Below are 16,126 nucleotides of genomic sequence, written 5' to 3' on the forward strand. Positions count from 1 at the left end.
TGGCCCCGGCCCAGCCCTCCCCCAGCCTCACCGCTCGGGCATCCCTCACCGGCATCCCGACAGCCTGGACATTCCAGGGCACACCTGGCCCACTGGTGTCACACCGTCGACGTCCACCCTCTGTGGTGCCACAAACAAGCCTTTGAGCGTCAATGTCTTCAAACCACGTGGGTCACCACTGCCTCTCAACCAGTCACTGAGCCTTCTGCCATCTTCCCGACACCCATGTCCTAACCTTCCGTCACAGATGGGCGGAAAGTCCTGCCCCATGCACACGGACCCTCAGCCTCCCTGGGTCAGTCCCCGCCCACGCTGCGCCTGAGGGCTGCTCCTCAGTGCCACCAGACTCACGCCCTCGCCACACACGCCGTCCTCCGGCCAGGTCCCCAGGGAGCACAGCCCGAGTCCCCTCACCGAGATCCTCAGCACCCATCGGAGGACCTTGCTGCCCCGCACTGCCCTCAGCCAGAGCCCGGAGCCAGGCAGGGACTCCGCCAGCTCTGCCTCGTCCTGCTGAGGGCGCGCCACGCTTCCCTCCCCGCAACTGTCCTTGGTAGGGACATCTTTCTCTCAAGTGCACAGAACGTGTGTGACTGGGAGTGCACACGTGTGTGGGGCTGGGTGTGCACATGTGTGACTCTGTGTGCCTGTGTGCACCTGTGCACACATGCATGTGACTATGTGCACACATGTGTGACTGTGTGATCGGGTGTGTGCATGTGTGTGACTGAGTGCACACGTGTGTGTGAGTGTGTGCAACTGAGGGTGCACATGTGTGTAACTGTGTGCACATATGTGACTGTGTGTGCATGTGTGTGGCTGTGTGTCCCTGTGTGTCGCTGTGTGTGTGTGTGGCTGTGTGTGTGTGTGTGTGTGTGTGGCTGTGTGTGTCCCTGTGTGTGACTGGGTGTGTGTGTGGCTGTGTGTCCCTGGGTGTGTGTGGCTGTGGGTCCCTGTGTGTGTGTGACTGGGGGGGGTGTGGCTGTGTGTCCCTGTGTGTGTGTGGCTGTGGGTCCCTGTGTGTGTGTGTGTGACTGGGTGTGTGTGTGGCTGTGTGTCCCTGTGTGTGTGTGGCTGTGTGTCCCTGTGTGTGACTGGGTGTGCATCCGTGCCGAATGCGTGCCAGGCTTTAATGCTGGTTAGAGGAGCCTGTGGCTCCTTCACATCGCGAGCGCTTCCAGCGGTGGCTTAACCTGGGGATTCCAGCCCTGGGCCCCCGCCAGCCCCGTGCACCCCTGAACCCCCACAGAGAAGGAGCGGGTCACGGAGAGCCCAGGCCTGCCACTGCCTGAGCACCAAATAAAATGGACGAACCCCCGAGTGTGAGCCCGCGTGCCCCTCGTTTCTCCCTACAGGGCCCAGCACGCGCTCCGCACCTCCCCTGCTCGCTTGCCGCTCATGGCCTTGTCCCCTCCTGGACCGGAGGACGCCCTCTGGCTGCACCGCTCCTGCCTCGGCCGCCGGCACCCCGGGCCGCAGGCTGGCCGGTCCCAGGGGCTGTGGGAGCGCGAGGCCCCCCCTCACCGGCCGCAGGCCGCCCTCCGGCCGCTGTGCAGGCACACGGGCAGCACTTGGGCTCCTTCCGGCTGACCGTCTCGGCCTCCTTCCCGCCATGACACCGCGCAGGCCTGGGCCCCGCAGCGGGCGGAGGGCGCGGCGCCCTGCGGCTCACCTTACGCATGTCTTTGCCGAAGGTCTCACTGTAGGTTGTGCCGAGGATTTCAAACTGGACATAGGGGTTTGAGCGATCCTCCCGAAACTCCATCACCCCTGTGAGGCCGGTGATGTGACCCTGAGAGAGAAGGACAGACATCGGAGAGTTAGGCAGACATGGACGGGGAGGGCGGGGAGCGGACCCCAAGGCAAGGGAGAGCACAGTGGTCACCGAGAAGTGAGTAAGCACGGTCTGGGGGCGCGCCTGCGGTCCCGGGCCTCCCCGCGGGCCAGCCCTTCCCAGGCCCTTGCTCACGGGGAACCCCTCACGCCTGCACCCGTCACAGGATTATAGGGCTGCCCCATGCCATACCCGGTGCTGGCGTGCCCCCTACCCCCTGGAGCTCACAGTCCACCCCTAACCCTGCCCCACGGGCTCACTCAGCCTGAGCCAAGCGGGACATCCAAGGTCAATAGAGCACACACACAGTCACACCCGCCGGACACATGGTGGGAGCTGCAGGGCAGCCGGCACAAGAATGAGGCCGTGCCCAGCTCAGGCCGGGCATGGCCACTGTGCCGTGTGCAAGTCACCTCCGCCCTCCCCGCTTCAGCCTGGAGTGACTAGACCCCGTCAGGCGCTCCGGCAGCACAGAGCCGTCAGCACGGCGACTGCAGACGCGCAGGTGGGCGTGCCCGCGCCTCTCCGTGCTCAGTGGGCTCTGCAGGAGCAGGCAGAGGCTGGGTAGCCTGTGGTAAGCCCCCTTCTTCCTTCAAGTCTGGGAAGGGCTCTCACCCAGCCATGACCTCCCACAGACTGGGAGCTGGGGAGGTCCCAGAGACTGAGCTGGCCCGAGAGGCCCCCAGCGCTGTGGAAACCACGGCGGTTTGCTGTCATTGAGCTCCCGGCACAGGCGATGTCCTCACATGCTCCTTAGAGGCCTCTACAGCCAGCCCACCTTAACAAGCCTCCGTGGATTAGCCAGTTCTCTTCCAACCCAGCCTGCCACCGGGGTGTGCTGCTCAGCATGCCTCACGGGTGCAGAGAACCTGCACATGCACACATGCGTGCACACACCAATGAGCATGTCCCACATGTATGCACACATATGTGCACATGTGAACACACACATACGTGCACCAGGTTGAACACAGACATGCGTGTACATACGTGTACATGTGCACGGGCACACATCCAGATGTCCGCCTATGCCCATGTTTGCATATGTCCACATGTATCTGCACACACATGCATACACATACAGACATGCACGCACATACACACCCAGATGAACTCACCTGCATGCACATGTGTGTACGCACATATAGTAGTACATGCACACACATACACACAGCTGAGGTCCTGGCTGATCAGCACGTGCTGCCACTGAGTCAGCCTCTCTTGCAGACAGCACACACGGGAAAGCAGCTGCTTTTTCCTGGGAGCAGCCCCTGTCCACAGCGGTGCGGTCCAGACCCCAGTGATGCCCAAAGCCCTGGATAGGACCAAAGTCTGATATACCATGTTTTTCTATACATCCCCATACCTATGATAAAGTTTAATTGATAAATGAGTCACAATAAGAGACTACCGGCAATAACTATAACAAGTAGAACAATTATAATAATAATAGTGACCAGGTGCATGAAATTCGTGCACATTAAAATGGGATTAAGTAGAGGAAATAATTTAATATTGCTATTTGCCCTTTCTCTATAAAGAAGTGTCAGAGTTAAAAGAAAATTAGTAAAATGTATATGAAAACCTTCCTCCTGTCAGAGTCTGGGGCACACCATGGGACCCAGAGTCAAGTCCCGCCCACCCACATGCACCTCAAAATCGCGTGAGACCCAGACCCGGCTGCCCCCCCCCCCCATTGGGCTAGATCCAGACCCGGCCAGTCCCACCCTTGGCAAGCCCTGCCGGGCAGCGAGCATAGCCTCAGGTCCCCTGGCTCGGCACTAGGACAGGGGCCTAAGTTCCCCCAGCCCAGACTGGAGTTGGGGGTATGCCTTGAGGTCCTCCATCAAGCCCCGCCAGGTGGGGGACACGGCCTGAGATCCCCTGTCAAGCCCTGCTGGGTGAGGGGCATGGCCTGAGGTCCCCTGTCAAGCCCCACAGGGGCGGGGGAGGGCGTAGCCTCAGGTCCCTGCTGATTGCTCATTAAGGCTCCTTATGGGAACTTGGCCTCAGCTGTGGGTGCAGCCATCTTTGTGATGGAGTGATGGCCAATTAGCACATTCCCTCTTGATTAGATAGGACTAGTGCACTGCAATAGAAGTTATATAAAGGTGGTCTCTCTCTCTCAAAATAGCTTCTTTTACTGCACGCACCTCCTCTTCACATGACAATGTGAGATGCTACAATGCCTCTGTGATGAGATGAAGCAGGCACCCAGAATGACGTGCAACTTGCAATGTGTAAATGACTTATTTCTGGAACTTTCCATGTAATACTTTCCAACCTTTGTTGGCCACAGGTAAGTGAAACTGCTGGAAGTGAAGCTGTGGAGAAGGAGACTACTGTCTTTGTGCCCAGGGGAATGACTTCGCCTCTCCAGCCTCCTTATGTGAAAACAGAGACGGTAACAATAACACACAGCATGAACTGCTCACTCCTCCCTCGAATGCTGGGACCAGAAGCGTGGCAAGGAGAGGCCTGGGCAGGGCCTCCACGCAAGAACTCCGTGCCAGGCCCCTGGAAGAGGCAGGTGGGATGGAGGAGGCCTGGGTGGGCCGGCCCGGGGGTGTCGGTCTCACACACCTTTTTGATGGTGTCCAGCATGGACCGCCCTCCATTCCACGGCTTGGTGGACTTGCGGATGCAGTTGAGGCTGGCCATGCTGTGCCACTTGCGGTCCTCCAGCTTCCGGTGGAAGGCGTTGGCCAGCATCAGCACGCTGTCGTACAGGTAGAGGTTGGAGATCTGGAAGACAAGGCAGGGAACCTTCGCCACACGCCCTTCCCAAGAGAGGGAGCCAGTGGAGGCCGGGGCGGCCAGGGTGCTGATGGGACACACAGTGGAGGCTGGGGCGGCCAGGGTGCTGATGGGACACACAGTGGAGGCCGGGGCGGCCAGGGTGCTGATGGGACACACAGTGGAGGCCGGGGCGGCCAGGGTGCTGATGGGACACACAGTGGAGGCCGGGGCGGCCAGGGTGCTGATGGGACACACAGTGGAGGCCGGGGCGGCCAGGGTGCTGACGCTGCGAGTGGGACACAGTCTCTGAGCAGCGACCCTCTGGCTCCAGGTGCACCCTCAAACCCAGGTGGGGCCGGGCAGATTGGGACTCGCCCGCCGCAGGCACCAGAGCTGGGGGTGGATCGGAACATCAACCGGAGAACCGAGGGATCCCTGCCGTGTGGTCGCGCACGAAAGCTCTGCGAGAGGGGCACGGGGCGCCTGCTCAGGTGACAGCTGGGGGGGGGGGGGGGCACGTAGCAGCTCAGTCTAGATGGATTCGGAGGGTGAGAGGTGAGGCGTTTGGGGGGGTGGGCGCAGCACTATGCAAAGGCCTGGCTGTGCAGAGGAGTAGGACCAGGTGGGGAAGGGTCTGCCAGATTTCTGGGGAAGGACCAAGGAGCCAGAGCAGACACACGGACTAGGGCTGAGGCAATAAACCGTTCTCCAAACAGGCAGCGGCTGCAGCGGGCCCGCGGCCACAGCGGCGAGCGGTGGGAGGCCTGAGGACGGCTCCAGGTGCCGGCCCCTCCGGGCAGTGCGGGGGCGCTCCGGGGCGGGCAGCGATGGGCCTCTGAGCCCACGGCCACGCTCCGGGGTAAGAACATAGGTGGCTTCGGGAGGAGGACTCCGTAGGAGGATCCACGCCCAGGAAGCACTCTCAAGCCTTGGAGAGACCTCAGGTCCTGGGCCAGGGGGTGGCGGCCTGAGCGACCGGCTTGTGCTGATGGACACGCCAGACCCGGGCGTCACTGCCAGCGGGGGTGCCGGGGACTGCCACTCTGAGAAGGCCCCTCTGCTGAGCGGTCCCCAGTGCAGCTGGTCCTGGGGAGACGGCGGGGGCAGAGCCCTAGGGAGCGCAGGGGGTGTGGGGGGAAGGGGCAGAGGAGCAGCGCCAGGAGCCGAACCACAGCGGGCTCCAGGCCAGGCCGGGCCTGCCCATCACTCTCCTCCCACCGCGACCGAGAGCCCCGATCCGGAGCGAACACCAGCCGCCTCCTCAGGGCGCGGAGCCCCTGCGGCCGAGCGCAGCCCTGCTCTCAGGTGTTGCCCCTCACGCCACCCCGCTCCTCCCACGGGTGTCGGGGAGCAGGAAGAGAAGACAGGAAGAGGGTGGGAGGGGGGCCCCCAGACAGGTGTGTGGCTGTCATGGCAGCTGCTGCAAGGACGCTGTCTGAAGATCCAGGACAAACACCGGGGAGCATGGAGGCTCTGTCGCCTCACAGGCCTGGGAAGACCAGCGGACCCCGGCTTTGGGAGGAGCCCCTGCTGCCTCCCAGCCTCCCCCATCACGCCCCAGAATTGCCCTTGCACCCCAACACCTCCCTGCCTTGTCCTCAGCCTGCATACACTGGTGACCCCCAAAGCAGTGGCATAGCCATATGGGCCACTGAGACTGTGCTCCTGGCACCTCTCCATGCTGTTGGGGTGAGAAGCAGATGGAGGATGGACAGGAGGGGCCGTGGGGCAGGAGGGGCCGTGGGCAGGAGGGGGCCGTGGGGCAGGAGGGGGCTGTGGGGCAGGAGGGGGCTGTGGGCAGGAGGGCCCGTGGGGCAGGAGGGGCTGTGGGCAGGAGGGGGCTGTGGGGCAGGAGGGGGCTGTGGGCAGGAGGGCCCGTGGGGCAGGAGGGGCTGTGGGCAGGAGGGGGCCGTGGGGCAGGAGGGGGCCGTGGGGCAGGAGGGGCCGTGGGGCAGGAGGGGGCCGTGGGGCAGGAGGGGCCGTGGGGCAGGAGGGGGCTGTGGGCAGGAGGGCCCGTGGGGCAGGAGGGGCCGTGGGCAGGAGGGGGCCGTGGGGCAGGAGGGGGCTGTGGGGCAGGAGGGGGCCGTGGGGCAGGAGGGGGCTGTGGGGCAGGAGGGGCTGTGGGGCAGGAGGGGGCCGTGGGGCAGGAGGGGGCTGTGGGGCAGGAGGGGGCCGTGGGGCAGGAGGGGGCTGTGGGACAGGAGGGGCTGTGGGGCAGGAGGGGGCCGTGGGGCAGGAGGGGCTGTGGGGCAGGAGGGGCCGTGGGGCAGGAGGGGCCATGGGCAGGAGGGGGCCGTGGGGCAGGAGGGGGCTGTGGGGCAGGAGGGGTTGTGGGGCAGGAGGGGCTGTGGGGCAGGAGGGGTTGTGGGGCAGGAGGGGCTGTGCGGCAGGAGGGGCCGTGGGCAGGAGGGGCCGTGGGGCAGGAGGGGCCGTTGGCAGGAGGGGCCGTGGGTAGGAGGGGGCCAGGGTAACCGACCACTGCTGATGTGACGAGAGCCTCAGGCCGAGGGGAAGCAGGCATGTGGGCACTGGGACCTGCTCGGGGTCTGCAGTGCGCAGGGGCCTGCCTGCCAGCAGAGATGTGCCCCCCGGGCCCACCCGCTGTGCGACAGGAGCAGGGCCGAGCCCTGGGTCCCCCCAGCCCGGGCAGCCTCCTGGGAGAGAAGGCGCAGCCGCGCTCAGGGGCCTCCGCTGCGGCCTTACCGCTGGCGGCGCCCGCCCTGGGAGCACAGAGCCAGGAGGAGAGGGAGCATGAGAGGCTGTAAGCCGCTCGGAGGGGCTTGGTTTTCTCTCACTTTTTTCTGAAAGGATAACTCAAAGCTGAGAGTCCGATGATAGGAGGGTTTCTCTACTGAAGACATTCAGTCTCCCAGCCACCCGCTCACAGCCGACGCACTTCAACCAGGGCCCTGGACTCACGTCCACACTCATCCACCCCCCCACACACACACACTCACACACACACTCACACACACACTCACACACTCACACACACACTCACACACACACTCACACACTCACACACACACACACACTCACACACTCACACACACACACTCACACACACTCACTCACACACACACTCGCACACACACACTCACACTCACACACTCACACACACACTCACACACACACACTCACACACTCGCACTCACACACACTCACACACACACACTCACACTCACACACACTCACACACACACTCGCACGCACACACTCACACACACACTCACACACACTCACACACTCACACACACTCACACACACACACTCACACACTCGCACTCACACACACACTCACACACACTCAAACACACTCACACACACTCACACACACTCACAGACACACACACTCACACACACTCGCACACACGCACACACTCACACACACTCACACACACTCACTCACACTCACACTGATACACACACTCGCACACACACACTCGCACACTCACACACATACACACACTTGCACACACTCACACATTTGCACACACACACTCACACACTCACACATACTCACACACACACACTCATATACACACACACTCTCACACACACACATTCACACACACACACACACGCACACACACACTCACACACACACTCACACACTCACACACACACTCACACACACACTCACACACACACTCACACACACACACGCACACACACACTCTCTCACACACTCACACACACACGCACACACACTCTCACACACACACTCACACACACACTCACACACACACACGCACACACACACACAGGGCAGCACCGCCCGCCGATACGGCCAGACCAGCACCCGCTGGGACTCCCTCTTTCTCTCCACATTCGGTTCACAATGAGCTGGGCACTGATCAAACGTGAGTGTGCAGAGGTCTGTGACTCAGAAAGCTCTCGGGCCTCCCACCGCCTCCACTGGGCCAGGCCTCCCACTGCCCACACCACACTCCCCGCTACGTGCCGGACTGCCCTGCCGCCCCTCCGCCATCCCTCACCAACGAGCTGCCTAAGTCCCGGGTCCTCGTCAGTGTTCTAGACGCATCTCTCCACACATTCACCGTCTCAGAACCCAGCACCAACCAAGGCACACGGCTGGTGCTTAATGCTGTTTGATGGCTGGATGCTTGGTGGGTGGAGGGGAGGATGAGTAGCTGAATGAGTGTGGGTGGGCGAGTGGGCGTGTGTGGGAAGGAGATGCGGAGTTGAGGAGTCGGGGAGTTGGGGAGATGGACGGATGGATGGATGGGAGATCTCCCGATAAGAAGGCACACAGGAATGTGGTTCACAAAAAAGAGAAAATAAAGATCTATTGCCTCCACCTGTGGCTCGGAGGGACCCGCCTTTGTTCCAACAACAGTTTGCTTCTGGTTTACAGCCACTCAGAGTGCCTTCCTGACCCCTGCTCACTGCACCCCTCCTGCACCCTGCGGCCTCCCTGCCTCCCGCCTCGGCTGGACGCTGACCGTGTGCTGGCCTGAGCCCCTCCCTGCTCCCCCACCTCAGTGTCCTCACGGAGATGACCCTAGACCCACTGGGTTCACTGGTGGGGAGGCCCAGGACGGAGTGCCACCCTCGCGGCCTGCTGTCCAGAGAAGGGACCTCTGGGGGACGCTCAAGGGCAGGCCGCAGAAAGGTGGCTTCTGGCTGGGCTCCCTGCAGGCCGGACGAAGGAGGCGAGCCTTTTACAGGTGGGTGGGCAGAGACCAGAGTCCGGGGCGTGCCTCTGCGCCAGGAGCAGTCTGCAAGGAGAGGGCTCCCCTGCAGCTGAGGACACCCCTCACTGTTGGTCTTGAGGGGCTAACAGCCCAGCTGGAGCTCTAGGCGATAGGGCGGGGCGGGGTGGGGCGGGCCTGAAGGCGTCCTGCCTCCCCTCCCTCTAGGGAAGGCACAGCTCAGGGCCTATTCGCACAGGACGCACAAGCAGAGCACGTGCCCTCACGACCTGACCCTCCGCCGGCGCTGGCTGTCAGGACGCCGCAGCACAAAGCCACAGGTGAGAGCAGACAGCAAAGGGGAGGCCGCGGTGCAGCAGACAAGACCCGGATGCAAAGCAAAGGCCTGGAACCCGGTCAGAGAAGCCAGAGGAGCCGAGTCAGAGGCAGGCAGAGCCAGACCAGGAGCGGCCCGGCGTCCCAGGGCCTGGCCTCACTCCGGTGGGGCAGAGCTGGGCGGGCCCGGCTGCGGCCTGACCCGGGGCGCCTGTGAAGCCCCTGTCCCCGTGGGCGAGGCTCTCACTGGGCTGCGGGAGCCGCTGCGCCGGTGAGATGGGCACAGGGTTCGGCTTCATCACCACCTGGCAGCTTCGTCCCCGCCGCGTCCAGGCTGGATGCGGTGCGTGGACACGGCATGTGCTCAGTGCACACTGCTCGAGCCACTGAGTCCCACCCACCCTCGCGGAGGGCTGAACAGGCGAGACCAAACACGGGGAGCCCGCAGGCTGTGCGGGAAGCTCCCCGCCCCCTCGCCCCCGGGGCGGGCAGCGGGCTGACCCCGGGAGATGCCTGCACAGTCAGTTTGTCCCGCAGAGGGTCCCGCTGGGAGGACAAGCTGACGCCCAGATGTCACAGCTTGAGAAACCCCTCCCCAGGCCTGGCCTCTCTGCCAAAGAGCTGCCAGCCCCGCCGTCCAGAGAGAGGAGTGCAGGCTGAGGAGGGGAGGTGGTGGCAGAGGCCAGGGACTGCTCCTGGCTGAGTCCAGGGGAGGGTGTGTGGTGGGCGGGCGGCGTCCCTCCCGGAGGGTTTCTTCTTCCCAATGCACATGTGCCATCGGTAGCCAGAGGGCAGCCAGGTGCCCAGGAGGCCGCCTGTCCGCTGCGCCTGGCAGAGGCCCGCCCGCACTGCCCTCCCGGCCGCTCCCTGATCGGCTGGGTCTTTAAGGCGGAGAAAAGCGGGGACGGTGACCAGGCCCAGGCCGCTCCGGGCCCAGAGCTGAGAGGGGAGGGTGACCAGGCCGCTCCGGGCTCAGAGCTGAGAGGGGAGGGTGACCAGGCCGCTCCGGGCTCAGAGCTGAGAGGGGAGGGTGACCAGGCCGCTCCGGGCCCAGAGCTGAGAGGGGAGGGTGACCAGGCCGCTCCGGGCTCAGAGCTGAGAGGGGAGGGTGACCAGGCCGCTCCGGGCCCAGAGCTGAGAGGGGAGGGTGACCAGGCCCAGGCCGCTCCGGGCTCAGAGCTGAGAGGGGAGGGTGACCAGGCCGCTCCGGGCCCAGAGCTGAGAGGGGAGGGTGACCAGGCCGCTCCGGGCTCAGAGCTGAGAGGGGAGGGTGACCAGGCCGCTCCGGGCTCAGAGCTGAGAGGGGAGGGTGACCAGGCCGCTCCGGGCCCAGAGCTGAGAGGGGAGGGTGACCAGGCCCAGGCCGCTCCGGGCTCAGAGCTGAGAGGGGAGGGTGACCAGGCCGCTCCGGGCCCAGAGCTGAGAGGGGAGGGTGACCAGGCCCAGGCCGCTCCGGGCTCAGAGCTGAGAGGGGAGGGTGACCAGGCCGCTCCGGGCCCAGAGCTGAGAGGGGAGGGTGACCAGGCCGCTCCGGGCTCAGAGCTGAGAGGGGAGGGTGACCAGGCCGCTCCGGGCTCAGAGCTGAGAGGGGAGGGTGACCAGGCCGCTCCGGGCTCAGAGCTGAGAGGGGAGGGTGTCCAGGCCGCTCCGGGCCCAGAGCTGAGAGGGGAGGGTGACCAGGCCCAGGCCGCTCCGGGCCCAGAGCTGAGAGGGGACAGTGACCAGGCCGCTCCGGGCCCAGAGCTGAGAAGGGAGGGTGACCAGGCCCAGGCCGCACCGGGCTGAGAGCTGAGAGGGGAGGGTGACCAGGCCGCTCCGGGCCCAGAGCTGAGAGGGGAGGGTGACCAGGCCCAGGCCGCTCCGGGCCCAGAGCTGAGAGGGGACAGTGACCAGGCCGCTCCGGGCCCAGAGCTGAGAGGGGAGGGTGACCAGGCTGCTCCGGGCCCAGAGCTGAGAGGGGACGGTGACCAGGCCCAGGCCGCTCCGGGCCCAGAGCTGAGAGGGGAGGGTGACCAGGCCGCTCCGGGCCCAGAGCTGAGAGGGGAGGGGCAGCCTGGAGCTGGGAGAGCAGAGAGCCCTGGGCTGCAGACCCGCGGGGCGAGTGAGAAAGGCTTTACTGGGCCGAGCAGGGGAGAGTGAGTCCCGCTATGGAGCCCCTCAACAATCTCAACATGCACAAAAAGGAGAAATTCCAACCCAAGAAATCCCGCATCGGGCCGCAACCTAATGCAGGGCCCAGCTCCGCAGCCCTGGCCAGCGCGGCATCGGCCTGTGCCCTAGGAAACAGGTGGGCTGTAAGGGGGCCAGGGGACAACAGGCCGCCCGTTCTGCGGGTCTGAGCCGGCGCCACGGCTCCCGCTGCGGCGGCTGTGCCGGAGCCTCGGGCAGGCGCGGGCTGGGAGCTGGTCACCACGTCCTCACTGGCCACTGGGACTAGCCGGCCGCGCCTGCTGGGCAAGGACAGGGGCTGGAACCGCGCTGCAGCCCCCCGCGCTGCAGCCCCCTCCCCCCCGTATTTCCCTTCCAGGACTTCCTCTCCACTGAGCAGGAGCCCAGCTGAAGGGCGATGGGCCTGCCGGGCTTCACCGCACAGCGCCGCCCGCAGCCCGGCCAGAGGCGGCCGAGGGACGGCACCTGTAAAAGGCACCTGTCCTCCCGGGGCTTCCGGAACTCCTGCCCAGAAGGAGAGCAGCCCGCCGCCTGGGGCGGAGCGGGAGCGTCCCTCCCATAGGCGTCCTTACCCCATCAGCACCCACCGCGCTCACACTCGGCCGCGTGTTACCCCATCAGCACCCACCGCACTCACAGTCCGGCCGCGTGTTACCCCATCAGCACCCACCGCGCTCACACTCCGGCCGCGTGTCACTGCTCGAGTTGGTTCTAAACATGTGTGTCTGGGTGAGTCCCGCAGCCAGAGGGAGCAGAGGTCACTGCCTCCTCTGTCCTCAGGGAAGAAGCTCCCAGCTCGGAGGGAGGGAACCGGGAGGGATGGCGGTGCTGGGGGGAGCCTGCAGCTGTCCGGGCTGCGGGGCAGGGTGCCTAAACACACCCACCAGGACAAGGACGGGAAACAAGGCAGAGATTCTTGTAATCATGTTTTACTCATCAGGGCTTACCCTGTGCTCGGCCTACATTCCTCACAGCCCCCCCGCCCCCCCCCCATCCTAATGGAGGCCTCTGGGAGCAGGCTCTCGGATGGAGAACCCAGGGGCTCAGTGCGGCTCTCCCACGAAGGGCAGCTCTCACTGCTGCGTGTGCGGCTGCGCGGTGGGTGTGCACAGTTGGGCCCAGTGGGGAGTGTGCACAGTGGGTGCGCACAGTTGCGCCCAGTGGGGAGTGTGCACAGTGGGTGCGCACAGTGGGAGGCACGTGATGCCTGCGAGGGGCAGCCCAGGTGAGAACTGCCCCCCCACCTGTGCGAGCTCTTGAAGCGCGTGCTCAGGAGAGGGCACTGCTTCACGCCAACCCCGAGGCAGGCCAGCCGCTCCCACACGCCGGCCTCCACGGTGACCCCGTTAGCTCAGTCTCACGCCGCTAGCTTTCCCCGTGTCCTCGCACTGACTTTTCATTGTGGCTTGAGAAGCAGGTGCTCTCTCACCCGCCGGCAGAGGAAGAAAGAGGAGGAACTGAAGCACAGAAGGAAGAAACAGCTAGAACTGGCGTGCTGGAGCCTGACCCGAGCAATCTGGCTCCTGTGCCGCGCGGCGGGGCCTCTGGGTGTCGCTCCCGTCTGCTCTGTGGGGCCGGGTCTCGGCAGGACAGTGGGAGGTGGGAGGCCCGGTCCCAGGCCTGACACTGCCCTGGCCCTGCTTGGTGTGGTCATTTCGGTGCGGCCTCCATGGGACTCCGCATCAGCCCGCCTGGCGGCCGCGCCCACCTGCACCTGCACCTGCACCTGCACCTGCACCTGCGAACCCCGAGATGTCAGCGAGGCCACAGCACTGCCCGCCCCGCAGGCGTGTCTGCGCCCCGGGAAGGCGCCTCCTCTCTCCTCAGCAGAAGCGCTGGGTGAGGAAGGAAGAAGGTGTGAGGAAGCAGGAAGAGGGCCAATGGACGGCCCAGGGAGGCGGGGACAAGGCTGGCTTGTGTTTGGAGAGGATGAAGCTCTGCAAGGAGGGAGCCTGGGAGACCCTCCCCAGGTCGGCTCCATGAGCGAGGGAGTCCCCCTCCTGCCCCTGTGGGCGTGTGGGATGGACGGGCTCACACCCCTGAGCCACACCCCCATCCTCTCCCTTCCACCTGGAGAGCAGGCATGAGCACCGAGCTGCGCTGCAGGGCCTGCCTGGCCCTCGCCCGGCCCCACTCCCCAGAGCAGAGGAGAGCAGAGCCGACCAGCGGCGTCCAGAACAGACGCTCTTGCCCCGAGCACTGCCTCTCCCGGGCCCCTGTGTCCAGGGCTCCGAGGCCGTGGTCCTCAGGGGCCTTGGGCCCTCTCCTGGCCAAACCTTTCCGGCCTTAGAAAGACCCAGACATCCTGATGGTCCCGGAGCAGGGAGAGTGGGAATCGCTCCAGGGAAACATCGGTGTCTGCTGTGTTTCCCTGAGAACGATTTCTAGTGTTTACCATCAGTTGGGGCATGTTTCCCCCACCCCACTCCCCGCCAAATACAAGATTACAGAATGGATTCAGTGCTTTGGCAGATGACACGTGCCCAGCCCACTCCAGAGACTCTAACCACCCCCCACGCGCATCTCCTGACGGGTGTGCCCCCGCCCTGCGTGGGGCTGATGCTCACTGGCAGCCACACCGTCCCTCCTGACCCCGACTTCCCCCGTCATGCCTGGCGGGTAAAGAGGTGACTAGTCCTAAATGCTGGATGCAAGCATCTCACACACACACTTCTGGGTGATTTCACAAACCCAATGGGACAAATGCCCTAACGTTACCCACCACGTCCCGGATGAGGTTCCCTGGTGCATGACCTTCTTCATGGACAGTGTCCACAGCGCCCCCTGCTGCCCCGCACCCACAGGCAACCAGCTGTCCACTAGGACAAGGCAAGCCCACACCCGTCCGGCCGCACCTCTGCAGGAGGCCTGAGGGAGGGAGGAACCGGCGGGGGCAGGGTGCCCCCGACCCCCCCCCCCCGAGGTGAAGCACCCCAACAAAAGGCACCTCAGAAACAGAAGCTGAGGAGACCGGACCTCCTGACCCCTCAGCATGTGGCTGAAATACGAGAGGCGCCTGGAGCTCAGGGGCCTGGGAGCTGACCCCCGTAGCTGCTGCCCATGCTGCTCAGAGGCGCTGCCCTGCGCCCGCCTCCATGTCACCAAACAAACCGTCATTAGCACTGGCGGGCAGGCTGCGGGAGCCGCCAGGCACTCACCTGCAGCATCTGGAGGTAGCCCTCCTGGGGGTCGCACAGCAGCGAGGAGATGCGGTGGTTGTTCCTCGTGCATTTCTGGTTGTCCTTGGCAGCCGGGAATATCTGTCGGACCACGGTCATCCTGCCCAGGGCGCTGTGGACCAGATCCAGAATCTCCGGGTCACTGATTTCCTGGGGAGACAACCAGACCCACGCTCACCATTGGCTCTGGAACTTCCTCGGCCAAAGGCCTATGGGGAGGCGGCGGCCTGAACAGCTGAGCCAAAGGGAAGAAAGGGCGGCAGGTCAGTCACTGCTGCTTGTTTACAAACAGCACTTGCCAGCCCCCAATGCAAGCAGGTCGCTCGGCATCTCCCTGAGGCCAGGATAAGGTGTCTGCAGGCTCCCTGGGATCAGGTGCTCTGAGGCCCCTCCCAGTTTCTGCCCGGAGTCAGCGACCTGATGTAGGCAGGCAGCTGGCTCACTCTGACATCACTGACCAAAATGCAACAAGTCACCTCTTACCGTTAATAATTAGATTCCTTTTTTTAAAGATATGCATACAAATTTTTTAAATATATCCATTCATTCATTCACAGCATGAGATCTACTCCACATCTCCAGGTCTGTCTGTGCTCAGCACTGGGTATCACTGTGAGCGAGTCAGGCCTCAGCCACTCAGTGACGCCCAAGGCCATCCCAGGATGAACTCAGCTGGGGACGCAGTGAGGACACAGAGAGGCCAGGGAACCCTCGTCCCGGGTGAGCATGCTGAGCCCTGATGTGCTTCATCTCATTCGGTGCTCACCACAGCCAGGGGCTCACCACAGCCAGGGGCTCACCACAGCCAGGGGCTCACCACAGACAGGTGCTCATCACAGCCAGGGGCTCACCACAGCCAGGGGCTCACCACACCCAGGGGCTCACCACACCCAGGGGCTCACTACACCCAGGTGCTCACCACACCCAGATGTCACCACACCCAGGGGCTCACTACACCCAGGGGCTCACCACACCCAGATGTCACCACACCCAGGTGCTCACCACACCCAGGTGCTCACCACACCCAGGGGCTCACCACACCCAGGGGCTCACCACACCCAGGGGCTAACCATAGTCCAGGTGCTCACCACACCCAGGGGCTCACCACACCCAGGGGCTCACCACACCCAGGGGCTAACCATAGCCCAGGTGCTCACCACACCCAGGGGCTCACCACACCCAGGTGCTCACCACACCCAGGGGCTCACCACACC

General features: G+C 64.2%; 1 protein-coding gene across 1 annotated transcript in view; it reads right to left on the bottom strand.

The window, feature by feature from the left end:
- GRID1 (glutamate ionotropic receptor delta type subunit 1) overlaps positions 1-16,126 on the bottom strand; it is a gene marked incomplete at its 3' end in the record, with an annotated part of 641,508 nt that overhangs the window by 211,510 nt on the left and 413,872 nt on the right. Inside the window, exons 6-8 of the mRNA XM_079793699.1 lie at positions 14,892-15,062; positions 4,418-4,579; positions 1,673-1,792 (exon numbers count right to left, since the gene is read on the bottom strand). Of these exons, the coding sequence (XP_079649825.1) occupies positions 1,673-1,792; positions 4,418-4,579; positions 14,892-15,062 (453 nt within the window). The remainder of the gene's footprint in view (positions 1-1,672; positions 1,793-4,417; positions 4,580-14,891; positions 15,063-16,126) is intronic.

This window comes from Cnephaeus nilssonii (genome assembly GCF_951640355.1).
Source record: "Cnephaeus nilssonii genome assembly, chromosome: 16".
NCBI lineage: Eukaryota > Metazoa > Chordata > Mammalia > Chiroptera > Vespertilionidae > Cnephaeus > Cnephaeus nilssonii.